Source organism: Lepisma saccharinum, chromosome 1 (genome assembly GCF_977018435.1).
Source record: "Lepisma saccharinum chromosome 1, izLepSacc3.1, whole genome shotgun sequence".
Taxonomy (NCBI): Eukaryota; Metazoa; Arthropoda; class Insecta; order Zygentoma; family Lepismatidae; genus Lepisma; species Lepisma saccharinum.
Window position 1 is genome coordinate 117,384,858 of NC_139229.1, and position 24,480 is coordinate 117,409,337.

Consider the following 24,480-nt stretch of genomic DNA (forward strand, 5'->3'; position numbering starts at 1 on the left):
CTAATCAGGACTGGATCTACAGTTTAAAGTGGGTTGCATTGTTTCAATTAAAATTGTTGGGTGCAATTTTAATCCAATCAAACAAACAATTCAACTCACTTTAAAAGCAGGAATCCAAAAAAAACACACTCCACCAGGTATCAGCCCTGGAACCCCGTAAGGCAATGACCTGTAAACATGTGGGTGCTACTTAATACTGCATTTCTGTGGCTAGAAGTTGCAGTGTTATTTATATGATGCATGAACAAGCTTCGAAAAAATGTGTGTGCACACGTGTGTATACTCCTGTTCAGATAAAACAGGAGTGTACATATGAGCATCTGTGAAGATATTTAACTCCAATTAAGAATTATGAATAAGTAATTATAAACAGAATGCGAAAATTAAGTTTATTCTTAGGTCCCTACTACTGAAGGGAAAAAGTAGCTGTCAATCTGCCTGCTCTCACCACTGCTGCTTCCATTTTGGCTTTCCTCTTGCAAAATACAACTATACAGGTTAATGTGCTATAAGTCAAGTTTCATTAGGGGGAGGAGGTTATTGCAACATCAAGTGCACTGGGCAATGAGTGTGCCACTCTTACTTAAGTTTGATTTAAATTTCCTTGAGTTTTTAATGAGACCACTAATTTTCCACGATATTTTATCTCTTCTTTAGGCTTTCCCCTGACTTTCCAGGTTGGGGACAGCCTGTATAATTTTCTACTAAATTCAATTCTGTTGGTCCTAGAAATTAAATTAGCCTTGGAAATTTAAGAATGCCCCCCCCCCCAACCTTGGCTACTAGCCTGTTCAAAATTTTCCACAAAACCAAGATCGTCAAACCAACCTTGGATGTTGTCACAGTAACATAGCTCCTCACCTTCATTCATGGAGAATCTTTGTAGTCTAACATTTGGACAGGGTCCTAAGATATCTTGCCAGATCATTAAATTCTCCTTGTGTGATCATATGAGGAACACTATGAGAAACAATTCAACATTCATTTTTCAAAGAAAACCTACCTACTTCTGTTAAACAAAAAGAACAATCTGTTGTGATCTTTCTGTTCTCTCCACCCATCAGTTATGATAAATGGCATATGATGCCCAAAAGAAAAAAAACACAATGACTCATGGTATGCTGTGACGATAACAGTGAGCATATACAGCATGAAGACTGCTCCTCCTTTGTGAGCATTCAAAAACAATTGCACAAATAGCAAAAATGCAGTATTCACTGTTACTCAAGTGATAGGACAAAGTGGACTGCAATCCAGATTCAGGATGCAAAACTCTGGAAGAAACACTTACTTTGACAGGAAACAACCCTTTGGAAGAAACACCTACTTTGACAGGAAACAAAATTATTGTTAAACAGGGTTATTAGAAACAAAGAACATTGCACATTATGTAAATATGTTTTATTATGAATTTCAAATCATTACAAATTGACAGAAAATATAGTAACGATCATAAAATGTACCTTACAGCTAAAATTAGATTATATATATGTAAGTGCATACACATGAAATCCTTTTTTCCTTTTAAATCAGTAACACACATTATATTCAATCACCAGACCTATTTTGTAATCTAAGAAAACTGAACCACTTCTTTCCTGGAATATAATAAAATTAGTATGTTCACAATCTGAATCATCCAGTGTCTTTTTTACCTACAAAGGCTACCAAGATCAGACATAAAATATATAACCTATACCCAATTCAAACTTTCTGTGCTATTTTAATCACCAAATATGGAATGGAAATAAGGATATTATTTTCACAATGTCACAAGCTATATGTGTATTTTTTTGTACTTTTTCACCATTTTACATTTTTTTTGTATTTTATATGAACATTATATTAAGTGTCAAATCCTTCAAAACGAAGGGCAGAGGTTCTCAGTGAGTGGCGAAAAGATTATTTGATGAAGATCAGGTTAGCAACACCATCCAATTTTCACAACACACTACTGTGATTTCAAACTTTGGAATATACCTGCACAAATCAAATAACGAAAACAGTTAAATATGAATAATGCATATTATTGGATGGTACTTGCTAGATTTGTCCTTCAACTGCCACGAAACTATCTCATCATCACTCCTTGGAACTCTCAATGTAGGGAAAACACACTCATGAGAATGAGATGCCGAAAAGCCTTCACCACTCATTATATAAGATCTGCCACTTACAAATTCGAAAATATGTATATATATATATATACTTTTGTTGAATAACTAATTTTAATAATTCTCCAAATATGATACTACATGTTATGAAACTATGTTTTTATCTTTCTTCCAAAAACCCATAAAAAAATTGAATTTGAAAATTTGCATTTATTGGTGGCAGGAGTTCTTAAGTTTTTACTCAATCATATACACCATATAGAGGTTGCTGTCCACATTTCCAGGAACTAGATTGTGCCCTGGCGGGAGTGTCTGGAAACCCAGAAACATGAAGGTGCGCACAAGAAGGGCTGTAAAATAACAATTCATATTATATAGTGTTAATTTTATATAAAAGAAGTGGGTAAGGTATTTTGTCAGTATCTTAAGTGGCTAGACTAGTGGTTCTACAACTTCCAGGTCATCGTTATTAAGTTTGAACTAAACATTGTGTAAATGTGGCAAGTCTGCTTCTTTTGGATCAAGTTGTGAGTATCAGACACCTGAATTTACATTGAACTGGCATTTCTAGTCATTTTAAAAATGAAGTTAACCAGAAATTAATTCCAGTTGGATTCAACAAAGAATAATAATTATGATAAACACTATTGGCAAGTTCTGCTATTAAGGCAACATGCATAACATAATTGTTCAATGTTTTTTTCGATTAATGCAACGTGTACATTGACTTAAAAGTGTTTTCGTATTTCAGGAAAATAAAGCAAGCATTTGAATATGAACTGTATGAGGGCAGTTTCTCATCACAATAACCTGTATCTACCTACTTTGTGATAGAAGTATTCTATCCAAAAATTCTATTAGGGATAAATAATTTTCATTAAATTATTACAGTGGGTTTGTACCAGTTTACACACATGAAAATCTTTAGTTTGTAGACAAAGTTTAAAATGTACTAGTACAACACATATCAATACCTTCTTCTGTATTATCACAACTCATGTTGGGTATCCTTTGTCAATATCATTTCCCATATTTCTTGAAGTGAGATGGGAACTGTAGTTGCACATTGTAGAAGAAACCATGCAAATGCTGATAACTCCATTGATAGTGCTTTTGTATTCAAGTTGGTACCTTTCTGGTAGCTTAAATAAACTAAAATGTTTTGAATGTATCTCTACCAGGGAACAATACTTGCATTCTGCACCTATCAGATAAAGTTGTTAGCTTTTGAAAAGAAGTTACTGCTTTGGAAGAGAGAAATTGAAGATGAAAGCAATAGTGATTGCTTTCTCACATTGAGCATGTTGTTTGAAGAAAAAGGATTACAATTAAATGAAGAAATCAAATCTGTGTTTGTGGAAGACACACAGCACAACTGGATCGGGAATCCATTCAACAGACCCCCTCCAACAAATTTTACCACAGCAGAAAAGCAGCAGCACATTGATCAGCACAGTGAAGACCAGGCTTCTTTGACCTTTGGAGCACCATGAAAATGAGTAACCGGAATTATTTTTCTTGTAGTCTAGTTATTATAAGCAGAACAGGAGAACACACGCTCCCTTCATCAGACGTTTATTTTTAGTTTGATTAAAGATAGTTAGTTATAACAATGAGTTGACCAAAAAAAACAACAACAGTTATACAATGGATGTTGTCAATGTTACATTGTACTAATACTGTGAAACAAGCAGTCTTATTTTCATTCCAGATAAAAAATTTTGATCACATTTTTTTTTTTTAAATTATGAATCCCAAATTTCATCAGGCAATTCAAAATCATCATTTCTTGATGTTTTCAGTTACATTAAATTTTAAAAATGGTGGCTTACTCCACTCCAATACTGTACTAATAATCTATCACAAACAAATTTATCTTGAATAAAATATACAACCAAAAAATATAAAATTCCTTTTCATACACAATTCTAATTTAAAATAAAACTAAACAGTAATTGAACCCCTATCAAATATATTGAATTGCATACTGGGTCACAACTGGAGTATGCCACCATCTTTAAAACTGAAATAAAAATAAAACAGACTGTTTGACAGATAGGTTGCCATATTACAACAATGTATTGACAACATACATTTTATAACAGATTCCTTTTTGTCAAACAATTTTTAACCAGTTATAACTGCATCAAACTAAAAATAAATGTCTGATGAAGGGAGTGTGTGTTCTTCTAAACATCACAACAAAAAACTGTGTTTTTATGCTTGTAATAACAAAGAGAAATAATTCTACAATGCAAGCAATGTGTACATTCAAGAAAAAATATTATTAATCTAGTACGGGGAAAGTAACCAGAGTTAAGCACTAAGTGAGACTGGATCTTCAACGATGGTGGTGATCAAGTCCAAGTAGATATCAAGAGTAAATCTCTGGAATGAGATGCACCTTACATTTTCCTCCAAATATGTACCCAGATCCACCAATCAACGGTGTGATGCCAAGCAAGCTCATACATCCCATTGACTTTGCTGAACATTGAAATATGCCCATTATTCAAATCTTATTATCCAGGTTTTCTTACTGCCTGTATTTATCCTTTCTTCTCTCATGAATATCGTATCGCTGAGCAAATTGACATCAGCTTACCAACATCAAAGTATTGTAAATCACCTGTATTAATCACACATATATTCATTACTTGCATGTGTACCAACAGTAAGAGATTCTGTGTAGTGCTTTCATGGTCACATGAATTTATTCTTATTGAGTGCAGATTTTGGCAGCTGAGGGGAGCCATGACAGCATAAACATTGAAAACCCCTGCATAGTGGAAAATGCTGGAGTAGAAAAATTAATATCATCACTATTATTATAAAAAAACTGTTTGCAGGCAATTATCTAACCATTCATACAAAATATTATTCTCCTTATGTCAAATTGAATATAATGATTTAGAGTTACTCTTTTTGGTACTGATATCCAGATTTTTCAACCCTAACTATAGCAATAATCTACATTGACAGGCACTTTGTACGTATTAAACATCATGCTACTCCATCCTACTTATAGACTGTAAAAACAATTAACTCACCCCTGTCATTACGATCCTTCTTCAGGCAAACAATGATATGAGTGCACTTCAGGACCTCTTCAGCATATTCCAATAGTGACACAAACCTGTTGTATGTAAAAAAAACAAAATTAGTCTTTTAAGTATTAAAAAATATGCAGCACAATATTAGGTCAATAATGAACATACCATTTCATCATAAGATGATCTTTATTTCTACCACTAGTTTAACTAACAAGGGAGGTTATCTAAGTGTCCCCCTCCGATTTCCATGAAACTTGGCAGGTGTATAGAGGGGCCAAAAGGAAGAAATATATGTTTGTGTTTCAACTAAAAAACTCTTTTAGGGGGCAACCACCCCCCCCCCCCCAAATGTCAAGATGAGGAGAAATTGAAGTGGGGATCTGACCCCGAAACCACATAAATATGGCATAGGAAGAACACGCACAGCACAGAACTGTAGGATTGTCAGTACCAAACGCATTGCAATTGTAAAGAGATGCCGAATTCCTAGACACTTTTGTTCCCGAATAGGCATGGGCATAACAATAGACTGACCAGAGCAGGGTAAATGAGCGTCAAAAGAGCAGCACACGGGAACCATAACCCTATCAAGCATGACCTTCATATCATATAGGTGATATATATAGCCAAGGGCACAAGAGGATAGTTCCATAGATGAATACACAGCATGTATAAAACATTTATTACCACCAGAAAGTAACACGAAACGTTATAGCAATAGATCTGCCAACACAAAGTTAAGACAAGCACCCATGCATCACATTTCAAACCGCCCCATTGTTGCTTCCACAGTGTCAATGTACGAGGGTGGTTTGAAAAGTTCTCGGAATCACCACCAGATGTCAGTGCTAGGACAACGAGGTTCCCACATAGTAATAGGCCATCCTTTATTAATAAACACGTGGCGCGTCAGTGTTCTGGGTAGAGATCTGTGGTGCGGACATCACTTTGTAGTTGTTCCTGTGCAGTGCTTTGTGAAGATGGAAAAAATCGAGATTCGAGCGGTGATTAAGTACTTCGTAAAGAAAGGTATGAAAGCAAAGGAAATTCATGACGATTTTCGGAACACACTGGGGGACTCTGCTCCTTCATATTCAACTGTTGCAAAGTGGACAAACGAGTTTAAATTTGGTCGGGACAGCTTAGAAGATGATCCACGTAGTGGTCTCCCAAAATGTGCTACTACCCCAGAAATTATTGAAAAAGTGCATAAATTGGTCATGGAGGATCGCAGACTGAAAGTGAGTGAAATTGCTGAAGCTATAGGAATGTCATCCGAACGGGCGTATCACATTTTAACAGTTGAATTGGATATGAGAAAATTATCTGCAAGATGGGTGCCGTGACTTTTAACACAGGACCATGAACGCATCAGAGTGGACATTTCCGAACAATGTTTGACTCGTTTTAAGAGAAACCAAACAGATTTTTTGCGCCGGTTTGTGACGACAGATGAAACGTGGGTCCACTACTATACCTAAGAGACAAAACAACAGTCAAAGCAGTGGAAACATGTTGCTTCACCACCACCAAAGAAAGCAAAGGCAATACAGTCGGCCGGAAAGGTAATGGCGTCAGTGTTTTGGGATGCGAAAGGGATTCTGTTGATCGATTATCTTCCCACTGGTCAAACAATTACGGGACAATACTACGCTAATCTCCTCAACCAACTAAAGCATAAGATACGGGAAAAGAGGCCAGGTTTGGCAAGAAAGAAAATCATCTTGCATCAGGACAATGTGCACCCTCACACAAGTGTCGTTGCCATGGCAAAAATTCATGAACTTGGTTACGAATTGTTGCCACATCCACCTTATTCGCCTGATTTGGCTCCCTCAGACTTCCATCTTTTCCCCAAACTCAAAAGTTTCCTCGGTGGACGGAGATTCTCTTCAAAGGAAGAACTAATAGCTGAAGTTGACATGTATTTTTTTTTTTAACAGGCCTGGAGGAATCTAATTTTCGAGATGGGATCAAGGCATTGGAACATCGCTGGACCAAGTGCATTAGTGTACAGGGAGACTACATTGAAAAATAAAATAAAAATCACTGTTGTAAGTCGTTTCTTTCTATTCCATTCTGAGAACTTTTCAAACCACGCTCGTACATACTCGTCACAGTAATGGTACTCCTCACCACCATGCACATCTGATTACTGCCACTGCACCACAAACATCACATATTGGATTACTGTCACCACCAAAACAGAATGCCACTGGATTCTCAAATGGAGGTGGCCTTTCAGGAAGATACCCACTTCAATTTCTTCTCACCTTGACACTTGAGGGGGGGGGGGTTGCCCCCTAAAACAGTTTATTAGCTGAAACAAAAAAAAAACATGTACTTCTTCCTTTGGGGCCCTCTATACACCTGCCAAGTTCCATGGAAATCTGAGGGGGACACAGGGGGTCAGATCCCCACTTCAATTTCTCATCTTAACATCTAAAACAGTTTTTTAGCTGAAACAAAAAAGAAACATTTCTTCCTTTGGGTTCCTCTGCACACCTGCCAAGTTTCACGGAAATCTGAGGGGGACACTTAGATACCCTCCCTTCTAAGACATAAGGAATAAAAAGTAGAACACTGAATGTGAGAAGAAAAAAGTTAATGTCATACTTAGTGTTTAGAATAATAGCATTATCAAAGCAGCCTTGTGGTTGAATGTACGGGCACAACAGATTTTTTGCCATATATATATTAATATGATTATTAGGGCTGAGCCGATACCAGGAGTATCAGTATCGGTTGATACTAGCTGATACCATTGTTTTTGAGTCGCTAGAGGTGCAGCCAAAACCAATTGTCTTCTTCCTCTGTCCAACATGTGTAATTTTCTCAAACTAGCACACTGCCCTTACTGCTTTCAAGTAAGGTGTTCAAGTATTTGTATTTTTCTGAGTAACTGAAGTCCAGTTTTGGAATGTACTTATTTCACTCAAGCTTTCTCCACATCATGTGACTCAAAGTTAAGACAGCCATAGATGTAGCAGGGATCCCAATCAGTATGTCAGTGTCTTTTAGCTTCAATTTTAACCTTTTTAACTCAACTTACCTTCCTTCCAATGCTTTAAACTTTAACTATTCTTGTCGTAAGTCCTAAAGAAGCCACATAATGTGGCGAAAGCTTGAGTAAAATAAGTAAGTACATGCCAAAAATTGACTTCAGTTACTTATTGAAATGAGGGCATGTAAGTTATGCCTGATTTGTATATTTGTTAATTTTCTGTCACTTTTCTTCCTTTTGACTAATCTTTACAATGGGGATAAGTGATGATTATATGAAATTGATAAGCTCCAAAACACATTTTATTCCATTCTCAAGAGTCATTTCATTTTAAATACAAATCCCCCACTTTCCAACATATGCCCTGCTGTTTACTTGATCAGTGAATGTACTCACCCTTCCTTGGATCCTTCGGGAGGCAGGCATGATGGAACCTGGATGTAAAGGCGCCCCTGCCAGAGCACCGTCTCCCAGCAGACCTCTGTGTTCTCGGTCAGGTGCAAGATAAATGTAAGTCGAAGGCTTTGTTCTTGGCAAGCTTTCAACAACTCATTCTCCTGTAGGGTTAAAATCACAAGCATGTTATTGTAACACTTATAAGCACTTCCTTGAATCTATTTTAAACTCATAGCACTTGTATTTCTCTTGTACTTAAAAATGATTCAAATGATTAGCATATTGCCAGCTGAATACTATGTTGTCGATAGTCCATCTGCACAATTTTTTGAATAGCTGATTGAAGTTTGACATATGCGGATTTTGAATTCACTACACCACAAGATTTGTACTAAACATTTTATTACTGTTAATAATTCACACTAGTTTGACATCCAGATACGTCTCAGAATAATGTCATGAACTCATTTCCGCTGAAAAGTGGAAATACAACAAAACAGCATTTAGGCAGCAATATGTACATATATAATTCCAGGAAACTAACTGTCCTTTGAAAATCAGTTTGTATGAAACTAATGTCCATTACTGGCATCTAACATGTCTTTTCAAAGGAAAATTAATGGAAATTAGCTATAGGACAGTGTATTACTTCTCAACCGGCAGGCCATGGTCTGGTACAGGTAATGGCAAAGATAATAGTAGGAAAATTGCCCATTCTATTTTCATAATTTTTTATTCTACATCCAATATTGTTTTAAAGAATGGAATTCTGTTGATTCAAAGCAGACATTGTCCTCTGCTTGTTGAAGTTTTTATTTCAAGTCGTTATCACCATGTTGTAAATGATTGAATGAAAATGGTGATGGACAATTTCCTACTGGTTCTTTTGCAGTTGGGTGTACCACCAGGACCTAGCATCAATTATACTGAACCGTGAAATGTTCATTATATTTTGCGGTTGACAACTAATTTCAACCTAACTTTATGTTTGTCAAAAAACCTACACGAAGTATTAGCCATTAGGATTATGCCATAATTTTCTTATAATTTAATTTGAAGATACAAATTAATAAAGCACAACATTTTAAAACACAGGTATTTACGAGTAAAGTTATTGTGATTAGGGCATTTAAAAAAAAATTATTGGCAAGCATGGTCTCGCAAAGGTTGAGAAACCTGGTGTAGTATATCTTTCAAACATCTACATCCTCTCTCTCAAGTGAGGTGACTGATGTGACACCTAGAAGTATTACTTACACAAGTTCTATTTCAAACAATGTTCCACCTTGAGTTGCAGAAATAAGTTAAATAAGTTGCTCTCATGAACACCAACTCAGAAAATTAGTTGATTAGTGCGAAAGCCACGAAGTTGCAACAACACATAATAATTAAGGCACCATGTGGGAAAGAGGGCTAAGAGCTGCTGATAAAATAGAAGCCTTAATATGAAAGTAAAGATAATACTTACTGGGATGCTTTTTTGGCTCACAGAGAGCTCTTTTGTAATCCCCACACCGCTGCCCTCTGTGTTGCAGGACGACACGTAGGCGGCATGGGGGGCATCAGGACCACCACCGAGGCCCCACACCCAGCGTTATGGAGTACTGGGTGGGCTGGGGAATACTGCAAGTAGAGAAAGGTCATCATCAGTTAATGTTAGAAGCAACACAAGTTTCAGTACATTCTACATATCTAAGAAAATAATTAAGCAAAAATTGAGGCAAGCAGGTCACGATTTTTGAACTGCGCATACTGAACTTCTCCAGATTGAGAATGGTTCAAAATGGGTAACAAAGTTGATTGATTGATTGATTTAGTTTATTTTACTTCGCGTTTTGTGCCTCTTGGCTAATTTGCGAAGATGGGGATGAGTGATGAAATGATGAAATTGATGAATGGACATTCACAAACAACCAAGCCCGACCGGGATTCGAACCCGGGACCCTTGGCATCACAGCGCGATGGGGTAACAAAGTGATCAAGCACCTGAAGACTGATTATGTCTCCGAAGAATAAAAACTTGAAGTGGTTAAAATGAATCTCTCTCAATATGAATTGACATGCACTGATTACTTACAAGAAACAATTGTACATAAATATTTCCTTTAACTACATATTTGAGCATAATCAACTTTCCCCACCTATGATTTCCCTAAAAACAGGTGGGAATTGCTAAACCTTGGAAGCACCATCCAGCTTCTCTGTTGACATCTACCCTGTCTCTCCATTTCAGTTATTTCATATTGCTTTTCTACCTCTTGCGTTAATTGAGACAATGAAGATGAATGGTACAATACATTCATGACAACCTCGTTTCACACTTAGAACCTCTGGCTTCATAGCATATTATACTAACGACTTTGCCATAGAGTTTGGTAATATCTACACAGTCTCAAACTTATTTGTACACAAACATGACATCAATTTCTTACGTTCAACAGGGCTGATATAACACCTTTTCCAGTGGATCCAGCCATGAATGGATTAGAAGACAATGCTTGTATTTCCCCTTATCTGACTAGACATAGTACATGATGACGAATGAACACCCCCACCTCCCCAAGTTGGCACCTTGTGACAATGATGATACTGACAATGTTGATATACCACAGACTGCACTTAAAGACATACTATCGACTACAAATTTTACAGCAAACCGCCAACTAGCCAGAACATTTAAAAAAAATTAAACACAAGATTGCTTTTAGACATCCTGTCTCGGAACCGTTTTCACAGCATCCTGACCTTAGTCTATTTCAGTGACAATTTGTACAAACAAACAACGAACTGTTAATACACAAAAATGCACTACAAGAATTCATAACTTGTAATCCATATTACAGAGTTGCAACGTGCAAACATGGAACAAACCTTGCAACTGAATCAAAATTTCAAGTTCACTTCCTATGTAAATTTTGAATTACACTAAGATAATCATAATGTTACAAAAAACAACTAACTAGATTATGTACCACATGTCCTAAATTGGTTCAGTGGAAGCAACTAAAGCACTAATCCATACAATGGAAAAGTTTGAGAGCAATAGTAGGAAAGGCAGGAAGCCCATACAGAAGGTTGACTAATTTCCACTAGGTGAGAGCACCTCACTACCCGTCAGGTTCCCTTTCTCTAGGAACTCCAGACTGTGACCTTTGATCTGAACCTCTCAGTAGTGCGGTAACACCATTGTATTTTGTTGATGAATGTACTCCACACGGATGAGGTATGGACATTTCACAGCTCACTTGTTCACTGGACACATTATATGAAAACATCATACAAGCGAGGTCACAGTTGTATATACTATCGTACTTTAAAAGCCATAGTGATATCAATGTCTGTGTCAGATGCCAGTAATAAGAGGTGAGCATCTCGCAAAAGGAGAATATTAACTCAAGCATGGAAGGTGATAGTCATGGAAATTTATGCTACAAGTCTCTACTTGATCCGTTGTTCCATGTGGTCCAAACAGATTTTCAATGGGATTCATATTTGGGGACTTTGCTGGTCAGGAAATATGGAAAAGTTTCCTCCCAGTCACTGATAGTTTTGACCTGATGCATTCAACTGTTATTATCCTGGAAACTTGGGTGTTCACAGTTTTATTATGAGCAAGATGTTGGACAAAGGGTAACACCTGTTTGTCCAGAAGCCAAATGAACATTGAAGACCCATCTCCTGCTTGTACACAATCCTCATGCAGCTGGCAGTACACTATTACTGTAAAGTCTGAAATGGGGGTCTCTACAACCAGTTTCCAGATCTTGAGAGTTTAGCTCACTGAAGTTGTACTTTTTTTTGGACATGTGTGATCATTGGCCTCTTTTGGGATATTCTACTCCAGGTGCTCATGGCATGGAGTTACATCGATAGCATACATTCTGAAATGGAGGTGTGTGACCAGTCACTGATGGTTTGGAGCAATTTTTGCCTTGTGAAATGGTTGGTTGACATGAGACGTGGCATTCGCTGGTGGTCCCAGTTTGTGTTGTGAACACTTTTTTTACCACTGCTAATTGGATGTGGCCTGCATTTGCCCTTACGGATTAAAAACATTTCACTGTACTGTGTTGCACACCAACAAATTCTGATACTTTGCATGCAAAGTGTTTTTTGATCATCCAAATGCAAGGACTTCTTTTTTTGCCAGTCTGTAACATCTTTAACAGGAAACACGACTGCCACAGATACAATGCACCACCCACCCCACAATCAATTTTCAGCTTGATGGGAGTGCCATGCATAGTAGCCTCTGGTAGAGCACACTCAACCATTATGAGTTTGCCCAGGGTGATGTTAAGTTTTTGTCCAGTGTGCTTATATACAAAGTTTACCAATCTCAAAGCACATATACAGAAGAATACCAGACATAAGCAAATGCGTCTAATGTTTCCACATAGCTTACTTTCCCTGCAGCAACAATGGGACATCAGATTATACTGATAGAAAGCCAAACGATAAGGGTTGACTTTAACCATGCTGGACACTGTTTCAACTTATTGCAAACTTTATTTCTAAATTTGTATAAAGAAAATCTCAACTATGAAGTATTGAGGGCAAGCATGAAGTAAACGTGCATACATTTGCAGTTTTTTAAGCAGTCTATTAACACCAACGAAAGCAAATTAACTTTCCACTTGAAGGATAAATATACACAATGGTTTGGATTTTCCCAGAAATGTAGTTGCAAAAAGAGAAAATTAAATATCTTCTGTTGAAATCAAATTTGGCATGCTTCCTCTCCTTTTCTAATTCTCTATGCTTTGTCCATAATATGTTTCTTAAAAATATTAGTTATCTGACATGCAATTTTCTTCTCCTTAACTTTTCATTCAATGATTTTGCTTTTATACAAATGTCTACAACAAAGCACCATAAAATAAACCTGCACTGAAAATAAAACAACTCCATAATACGTACTTGCCACGATTGCTTAGTGTCTCCAGTACAGGCATTATGGTTCACAACAAATTACGTCAACTCCTTAAAATGTGAAACTGCCACTGTGCAAAATACCCTTAGGCAACTGTCTATGTATCACACACACACTTCACTTACTTCACACTTTCAACACTGGGAATCAACTCCGATCTACCTAAAATGGAAAAGTAATTTCAATTCTATGGAGGTTTGCATAATTTATTACAGTGTGTCATAGGAATACAAAAGTACGTGTGGCATGTATCAGATCCCTTGTAATATGACAAATATCTGATGTAAATTAATTTAATTTCCTATTTCTGTAAGTGAATGTCAAGTACTGAAAAAGCTAAATACTGTATGACATGTTCCACTGTAAAGTTGAAAATTAAATTGGCAAAATGTTTATGTGCACTTTGTTAGTTTATCACTTCTTTAGATACATCGCAATGATAAGGATGATTGATGATTAATTAAATAAAGAACAGATAAGAACCGTTGTCCTCGTCACAACATGGAACCAGAATCTTTGGCAGTGAGCTTGAGGATAAAGAACACGACTTGAACACCATATTACATTATATGGCATCAAATGTATTTGTTCATTGTACTTGGATTGAGTTGAATTTCAGTTTATCAGCTGGCAATATCATCATCATTAATCAGCTCAAAAACTTGTACTTTCCTTTATACACCCCTTCATTAAGGGCAAGACTGGGACTGCCAAGAGGGTTGTGGCAGTTTTCACAAATAAGGTGCCACCTTGAGAAAGGCAAGTAAAATTATCCTGTGATAAAAAAGTTGAAAATGCATAAATATGGCAATATTGGCATTACTTACTTCTGTTGTTCTACTGGGTAATTTATAATCATGACCATATAGTTAAGAACAACATTGTAATAATGAATCATGCGACTTTAATAGAATATGACAAAGAATTATTTTATAATTGGGATAGTTCCAGGTTTGAATCCTGGGCATCGTGTTCTATGTGAGTGTCCCTTCATCAATTTGATCGTATCATCGCTCATCCTCATTGTTACGGTTACCCAAGAGTGGCAGAAAAAGAACACTAAACAACAAAAATAAAATAAAATATAATTGTGAGAGAGAGTATTAACACCAAACAGGTGTTTCCAATTTTCAAAACTCTCCTGCATACAAACCCCCACAGACAGCAACTTCTTAATAAATTATTTATCACATCATACATGTAACAACTGTTTTTAATTATTAAGTACTTATAAACTTGATGTGATGTATAAGAATGGTTGGATTACAAACAAAGTGATAAAGACATTTTTTTTATCAACCAGGGTGAACTCCCATCCCAATGTAGCAGTTCTATATGAGACAGGAAAAGCAAAAAAGGCATTGAACATGGGTTATCAGAGGGTTACTAAGAAGGTGCTCTGCGGGCCAGTCCAGACCTGCCTTGATATTAGTTTCAAATCCAACATAATTATCTTAATATAGACTTTTGAAGCATTTCAACATTGAACATTTTTGTTACATTCATATTTTTTTATTATATCATGTCACATCATCATTAATAATATCAGCTATATATTATTCTATTGCAGTGATACAATCATTTTACTGTGCAAGTCATGGTTAGCTTGGATGTACCAAATGGCCCTCAAAGGGCTCTTGTGTCATGAAGTATAAGTTTAATATTAAAGTAATAAATTTTGCATATATAATAATTATAATAATGAAGAAATAAATTTTGCTTTTACCTGACATCGTGATTTTGACAATGACCATTGCTGAGCAAAATTGGGAGCTAGAAGCTTTAAGAATCTGCTAATAAATTAACCTGGTTAAATGCTTTTTAATGAAGATGATGAATGGGATTAATATGAATACTTCATAAAATGTACATAGTTTCTTGAAACCATTGCATGTGTGTTTTTGTACAGTTGCTCAAGAAAATCCACCCACTTCTCTCATAAAAACAATACCTCCCCCGGGTATCAAACCTGGGACACCTTGATTACAAGGCGAGGACATTACCACTACCAGGTCACCCTCTAAGTTTGACATTAAGTAGTCAACTTCAACTTTCCCACTCACCACCAAAGTTCCCAGCTTCAAGTCCCAGCCTGGACATGGTGTTATGCGAGGGTCTGTTTGTTTCAATCTATAGATATGGATAAGTGTCTGTGTGTGTGCATAAATCCAGGCAACATAGCCTCAAAAAGTCATTGTTAAAAAAAAGATAAGAAATGTTACCATGTATTGTTAAAAAATGTAATTATCTTGCAAGAATGTTTCATATGTTAGTATTTATACAATTTAAATGATTAGGAAATGATACTGTATCACAAACATGTCAACATTGAGGAAACCATGGATTACTGTACTTCCTAGAGGTTAATACATCAATTTTATCTAATCACTCCTATCGCCGCGATTAGCCAAACATGGCATAAATACGACAGAAACGAAGTAAACAGTACACAATATTTCGCAGAATTAACAAACAGGTACTGACTACGAAGAAAAGCGGAATTCACAGAAGGCAAAATATTCTATGCTCTTAAATTCACATGAGAAACAATTGAAAACACGTTGGAAATCTGTTTGGCTTTGTTGGATTGTAAAGTGCCGCCAGATGCAAAGCGTTGAACAGTGGAGAAAACAATATTAAAAGAATTAATAAAAATAGCTTTCCACCTACAACTCATTCAATGCCATGAACTCTACAAGCCACACACCAACTTCACTATTGTTGTCAAATATGACGCAGTAAATATCACTTAATGCTTCTTCTTGGTCCCTTCGATCAACGAAGCGCAATTCACTCGCCTCAGATTAGCTGACGTAATCAAAACACACAACACACCGCGATATCTTTCAACTAGTTTTAAGTCTTGACAACTTAGGAGCTTGAGTTCCACACCAAAACCACCACAATGCGATGTTTCCTATAGCATAAAAAATAAAAGTCATTAATTTCTTCAAATAGTGATCTGCTGCTATTGTGTCTCAGAGAGAAGCGACCAGCACTCCCGCTCAAGAAAGACAACGGGCTTATACTGCTTAGCAGACAACTCGTTCTGCAGTTATCATACAACACGTAGTCCCAGATACGCTTTCTTCGCGACTATCAATAGCACCAGCTAGCATCATTGCGAGGGGACAGCTGGAAATCTGGCCAACTCTGATCCCCTCCTCCCCTTCGCTTTCTGTAACTACTCTGGCATACTTCCCGCTGCATTCCTTCACAACTTAACTGCGCAAAAAGCAGATCCTTTCCTCCTGCTGAAGTTCAAGCTGTCTTTCATTTACAACTGTCAATGACAAAAAGTATCTTTTTTGACTTTTCACAAAAAAAATGTCAACAACTTTTTTTTTCAGTCACGATAATCCAAGTCTGTGAAAGAGTGATGTCTGATCGGAATTTTCATGGATACCTGCATAATTAACTACTCTAGGGCTCAACCTGTCTTTCACAGGTACAGTGGGATGCGTAAGTTTTCCCAAGCAAATTATCCGCCATCATGTATATTTTGTTTGTTTTGCGCAATGAGAGCTTCAAGAATTGAACCAAAACACAAAACAAGCTGCTGACAACATCTCCATAAAACACATACGATGTACAAGAGAAAAATCAATGAAATAGCAGAGGACCAATTTGCCGAGTAATATTTATGCATACCACTGAACATGCTGGAAAATCGTGGGGATAAAGAAAGCGGGCCAATAAGCTTATGGTGCTGATCACACCACCATTTTACTTTGTTGTGGCGGGGAGATTGTGTCGGGATTTAATAGGAAATATATTTCACAATGCAGGTTCGCAGCTACACTAATTTCCAGGGTCAACGAGTTAGTTTTGTACCACTGCACGTTCTGAAAAGGGGGAGGGGTGCACTGCAGAGATAAATAGGAATTGCAGTTCTCCAAGTGACGTGATTCAAACAAGCAAGTGTTCGCTATGGATGCAGCCCAGGGTGTACTTACTACAAGGGAGAATGACATTTGAGTGTCTTCCACCATCTTCGAGACTGTACCCACAGTTTAAAGTAGGGTCGTTTCCTCGCCGGCGCCCACTACCATTACAAGGCGACAGCGATAACCACTAAGCTACCGGGAAACTCAACAAGTTTCGTCTATTTACGATTTGTTATATACAAATAAAACTCCTTTTATAGACCATAAATATGCTGTACATGTCTCCTCAAACATTACACGTGCTGTCCCCTGGACAGGTGTTACGTAACACAAATTGCCAACGCCAACAATGTGTCGTCTTTCTGCCAAGCAAGCACGTATTGATAACATGCGTTGCGCATTATACCACCTTGTGTGTGCCCGATTCTTATATTTTAATAACTTATATGAAATATTTAATTTTGTTTAGCAATAATTAAAGTCCACCATTCTGTCTTACAGCTTAAAATAATTGGACGGAAGAGAAGAGATTGGACTGTTCCACACGAGCCGCTCCAACGACGACATCGCAAATACCATTGGGAACCCAGCCTGGCAATGTTTAGCGCCACCCAAGCAAAACAAACGAGTAAAAATACAGACTCCGTGGTGTAACTGTAAACAAACGTTTAACTTTGTATTCACTTGCACTTTATCTTAGCTTGTTGCTGCGTAACATTTGAATTGGGTATCGCTGCACGCAGTGGGAGAGGTTGGTTATTTTACACCTGCCGGTAGGTCTCTCACAAAAAAGATCCATACGCCAACAGGTGTAAGATAATCTATATAAAAAAATTAAAAAATGCCCCACTTCCGTAAGATTTGTAGATATTTTACTGATTGTACGGCATTTACAGTGGACGCATCACTCACCTTACTCTTACCAGATGGATGTACAGTATGTAACATTCTTATTCGTATACACGAATTTTCAAAGAAAATGCTTTAATATCTTAAAGGAAATGCACTCTTTTGAAATTGTTTCTTTACAATTCAATAACTAATATCATTAGGAACATAAAATCTTACCCAAATTCTGTATAACCAATGACAATAATAAATTAAATGAAACTGAAAGAGAAACATGCCATTTTTTGTACAACTTTTCTATTCATACACTTAATAATATAAAAGAAAAATGTATATTCAGAGCAAATTGACTGACAGTTCTAATACTTTGATGCGTATCCTTTGGCTTTAATTACTGCTTGACACATGTTCTTCATAGAATTAACCAGTTTCCGACATGTTTCAGAGCTTATTTTATTCCACTCGGCTTGAACAGCAGTTTTCAACTCTTGTTTGGACTTGACGCCTGCTTTATGGACTCGCCTCTTCAAAATTGACCATAAATGCTTAACGGGATTTAAGTCTGGACTTGAGCTGGTGTTTGTAGCACTTTGGGCACTTTCCATATTAGCCAATTCATGTTAACTCGCGCCTTATGCTTATTGTCATTGTCTTGTTAGAATCTTTAGATAGGCGGTATGTCCATTTTTTGGGCACTCTGCTTTACGTTGTTCTTCAATATGTCCAAATAGACATATCCATCCATGCTATCATCAATAAACTGGATGGTACCAACACTTTTGGACGACATACAGCCCCAAATCATTAATGACCAACCACCATGTTTAACTGTTGGAACTGTGTTAATATGATCATTGTCTTAATTTGATTTTCTCCAGACCCTATTTATCCCATCTGACCCGTATATATATTAATCTTGGACTCGTCTGACCATATGACACTGTCGTAAAATTCCTGGTCCTTGTGGATGTGCTCTTTCGCGAATGAAAGTCTATTCCTGCGATTCACCTTATTTACATACGGCCTCTTTCGTGGTATTCTGCCATGATATCCATGTTTCCACCAGGCACGTCGGACAGTTTGATCGACATTATCTTGCCAGCAACATTTTCTACTAACGGTCGTAACTGAGGAACACTTAGTCGGGGGTTTTCTCGCACTCTTTTTAAAATAAAGCGTTCATCACGTTTATTCAACCGTCTCTCTTTAGGTTTTCTCTGCACATTCTGTGTTGAACCTTCCTCTCTAAATTTGTTTACTATGTATTGAACTGTGGAGTGTGATTTATTGACTTTGTCCAATTTTTCTTAACGAATAACCTCCAAGGGTCAAATTTATAGTAACATCATTCAGATCGGAACTAAGTTCCTTCAAATTGCTCATTTTGAACACACTGATAGATAGACGATAAGCTTACAATACCTACGCCAGCATTCCGCTTGACGGGGAGCGCACCTGCATGTTCAAACTTGTTACGAAGTTGACAACTGCACGAAATCCCCCGAATAGCGGTGGCGCTGTATGCGAGGAAGATTGAAACTCTTGCCTGTACGAATAACAATATTGCATGAAACAGCGTGTTTTTCTCTTTTCACACAAATTATATGCTCTGTTTATACACTTTGAACATACATTTTTATTGACATTTGTTGGTGAAACCTTCATTAACATTAATTTCCAGGTACATATGAAAATAATTATATTTACTAGTATATGACATTTTTTCCTCGGAAATTCTATGTGTACGAATAACAATGTTACATACTGTATGTGGACGGACGTGCGTTAGGAATAAAGAGGGAGGGATGAGTTCGACATTGTTTATTTAACGTTCCACGTTATTTACCAGTAATGCCACAACATAAACATAATATAAAATAATCCAGCAGAAACAGTTTGCATGCAAATGAATGTAATAAATACAAGCATTGATTCCGAATTTTGGGCAGGATAAGGATACTTGCTGTAACTACATTATATATACGAGGGCCACTATTTGTATTTTGAGCCTTGGCAACACTGATTGAAGTTAGGCGCGATTTGACGTTTGCACGGAATCGTCTGGCATTATTGACCATAACGTACTTCAAATGTTTTAAATGTTTTGTCAATAGCTTGATTTGTGTTGTTTATGTTGCCTTGGAGATTGCGCGACAACAATAAAATGGAATTAACTCATGAACATTTTCGTGTGATGATTTGTTATGATTTTCGACGTGGATTATCAAGACAAGAGTGCATCGATCAACTTACTTCCACATTTGGCGATGAAGTCCCATCCTTTGCCACTGTGAAACACTGGTATAACGAATTTAATCGTGGCCGCCATTCGCTCACCGACGAGATTCGCGAAGGTCGTCCAAAATCAGTTGTTGTTCAAGAAAACATTGATGCTGTGCAAAACCTAATACTGCAAGATCGTCATGTGACATACTGTGAGATTGAGGCAACCATAGGCATTAGTTCCACCAGCATATATAAAATATTACATGATCATTTAGCTGTGATAAAGGTATGTTCTCGTTGGATCCCACACAATTTGACAAAAAGACGCTCGCGTCAATTGGTGCAAACAAATGCTCAATAAATACTATCATGGTGCTTCAAAAGATTGTAACAGGTGACGAATCATGGATATATGCATATGAGCCGGAACGTAAACAGCAGTCGACTGTATGGGTGTTTCAAGATTAACCCAATCCAACAAAAGTTGTTCGCGCTCGAAGCACATCGAAACAAATGGTCGCCTGTTTTTTCGGAAAAACTGATCATGTGGCAACTGTGCCTTTAGAGGAACGTAGAACAGTCAACTCTGAATGGTACACAACAATTTGTTTGCCAGAGGTCTTCGGTCAAATACGGAAAACAAACAAACGGCGTCGGATCATTCTTCATCAAGACAATGCCAGCTGTCACACATCTCGTCTAACAACCGACTTTATGAACAGTCAAAAAATCGAATTGATGGGTCATCCGCCGTACAGTCCTGATTTGGCACCCAATGACTTCTTCTTGTTCCCGAATGTCAAGAATAAATTGCGTGGACAACGACTTTCGTCGGTGGAAGACGCCGTTGATGCGTTCAAAAACCATATTATGGAGGTGTCTCAAGAAGATTGGAAAAACTGCTATGACAAATGGTTCGAACGAATGCAAAAGTGTATTGACCATAAAGGAGAATACTTCGAAAAACAATATAGCAGTTTTCAATGCCAAATTCCTGTTTTTTCATTGTTAGGCTCAAAATATAAATAGTGACCCTCGTATATATATATATATATTTTTTAAAAAATAATTTTAAAATATGTTACTTGTTAACATTAGAATTTCTATTGCCGTCTTTGTATTGTCTCAAGAACAATCGTGATTCAAACAGTAACTGGAGGTATTAACTTATTCAAACTGTTCCTAAATAAACAACGTTTTGTACATTTTGTCCATATCTGTAACTTTCAGTCTGAAAGTGCGAGCATTAAGTTCCTTTCTGGATAGGATATTCGATTTTCGACCGTCAATCTTTGTTTTAAACTTAGGATTCCATCAATATGTTCTGTAATGAATGCAGGCCCGTGTTCAGGATTCTTTTTAGGGAGAGGGCAGACCCGAAATTGTATATGTGTGTGTGTATATATATATATTATATATATATGGGGTTGTAGAGAAAGATATATACATATATTACAAAATAGTTCAAATATTTCTGTTCCGCAAATTAACCATTTTTCACATTTCCTACAATTTTCTTATGCGAGCGCCATTGAAAAGTCATGATAATTCTGTTTAGAAAATAATATATTTATAAATAAAATGTTGCGTATTAGCAATTATTACAATAAAGAACATGTCTAAATGTGAGTTAACAAAAAAAATATACATTTTCGCATCCCCTCTGCAGTTCGGAAACGTCGGGACAGGGATTAAAAGTAACGCACTGTCCTGACTAAATGTGTGAATCGGATGTCTGGTTGCCTTGCATCAAAAGCTAAAACTACCCAATATTGCAGACTGGAGACTTCTATTCTATTCATTTATGCAAGAAGAAAATTGAAATTTTTACAAATTTGAAAAATCGACGATGTTATTTTCGTAGTTTATTATAGGTTCACATTTAAATATTTCACGGTTCGAGGGAGGGACCATGGCCCCTCCCCTGGGTAAGGGGCCTGAAAGAAAGGTAAAATATAAAAAGTACTTCATCCCAGAAGTATATCCATGAAGAAAGATTTCTAAGAAACTACCTTCGCCTGACCTGTCATGACGTGTTACCATGATCTGTGTACAAGTGATGACATAAAGAATGCAGTAAAAAAGGTAAGCATTTCAAGATATGAAGCAATGTAAATTGACAATGACGTTTCGTCACTGCAGGACTGGATTGCACAAGTACAAGCAAAGAAACAGCTATAAAAATTAAACATTAAACAAGTAACCAAAGACTTCATGTTAAGCCCTCTGTACAGATGAAAGCTCTACTCTAGATTTGGTGTTTTATTTTTCTCTTTCTTAAAAATTACCTACATCCTACGACTTTCAATCCCTGCCCCAACTATAGGTATAGAAAGACTGGGAAGAAGGAGAGGGGGAGGGGTGAACAGGAACTGCTGGCAGTGCAAGTGTTTGCAGGCGAAAGGAAGTCCGTGACAAAAGAACAGAAAAGACAGCCGTCTCGCTTTCTGCCTAAACGAAGAAAACAACTGCACCAGTTCCTGTTGTCCTTCAAGAACAAATCCTGTCAGATACAAAGATCTGGAAGTTAACATGCAACTTGAAAAACACAATGTAGTCAAGCACAAAATGCAGCACTGTACTCATTATATTGTTTGCGACTTCATAGGATTTCCCACTTGCACCCAGAAGACAGAACATACGAAGGTGGTTTGAAAAGGTAAACTGAAATGAAAATTAATGATTCACTCGCATTTCTTCAACATGATCTTTCAACTCGGCACATTTTGCCCGACGATGTTCTAATGTTATTATACCTATTAAACAATTTGAAGAGATCTACAAAACAATCCTTCACAGCATATATACTACGTCAGTGTTACAAGAAAATGTTGTCCCGAGAGTCAATTCTTGAGATTGGGAATAGACGTAGTCGGTGTGCTAAATCTAGCGAGTAGGCAGTATGCTTGAACAATTTAAACTTCAGCTCATGAATTTTAGCCACGGATACTGCCGACGTCTGCGTTGTCCTTATGAATGAGAAAATGGTGCTACTGAGAACAAAGTTTCCTCATGCCAAATGTTCGTTAGAGCCGAACGAAGCGAACTCCCGGCAGGGACCCGCCTTTATGGTAGTGGCCCACTTCCCGCAGTGGCATTGCCCCTCCTCCTCGAAGCGGCCAGCAGGGAAACAGGATTTTGTCAAAATAATAGTTCTGCGTTGTGAATGTTCAGCAGATATCTTCCACAATATCTGAAATTTCTTTACATTTCAACATTCAAAACTATCTTCGGTCTTTTCAATCATGTCTGAAGTTGTCACCGTTACCTCATTTTGCCATGCACTGAGGTGTTCATCTTCAATACTCGCTCGACTTAGTTACAATTTCGTAGTTGAACAGTTTCAATAAGAATATTCGCCAAGAACAGTATCTAGTTCTCATCTGGAGCAGTTTCCTCTGGAAAATCATCTATTTTGAACAGCCAAACAAAACTTATGGAGCACATAGAACTGAAACCCGGCAAAAGCTTGTATGAAGCATGGAACAAAATGCCGGTGGAATGCTTTACTTTGTAGTGCCTGTCATCTACTTTGTCAAACAACCCTCGCACATAATGTGGAAATACCCAGGAAAATCCATACCAACATGACCCGTGAAATATCTCCAATATTTTCGCGACAATTTGTATGTTGCATACAAACTCCGAGTGGCAATTACCAGTGCTTTAACTGAAGCTATAAACTAATTTTTTTATGAAGTTTCATAACTTCATTTTTACGTTTCACGGTCGTATCGTCCATTTCTTCTTCTCTTTTCCCTGCGCAAATGACACAGGAAACAATTTAAAACGTTAAGGTAGCTACAAAGTACATTGATTGATTTGCTTTCTTTTAATTCGCTTTTTGTGCCACTTTTGGCTAATTTGCGAAGATGGGGATGAGTGATGACATGGATGAATGGACACTCACAAACATCCATGCCCGGGCCGGGATTCGAATCCGGGACCCCTGAGCTACAAAGTACAATAGCACCTAATAAATGTTTTCCCATTTGTTTCACCAATGTGCAGAAAACTT

General features: G+C 37.2%; 1 protein-coding gene across 1 annotated transcript; it reads right to left on the reverse strand.

The window, feature by feature from the left end:
* Positions 1-1,386: 1,386 nt before the first annotated feature.
* On the reverse strand, positions 1,387-15,600 carry Oda (Ornithine decarboxylase antizyme). Its single transcript, XM_083119119.1, is given in 7 exon segments — positions 1,387-2,464; positions 5,165-5,250; positions 8,568-8,728; positions 10,036-10,131; positions 10,133-10,190; positions 13,626-13,662; positions 15,564-15,600. Coding segments are annotated over 7 exon segments (588 nt in total). The 3' UTR covers positions 1,387-2,351.
* Positions 15,601-24,480: the final 8,880 nt, after the last annotated feature.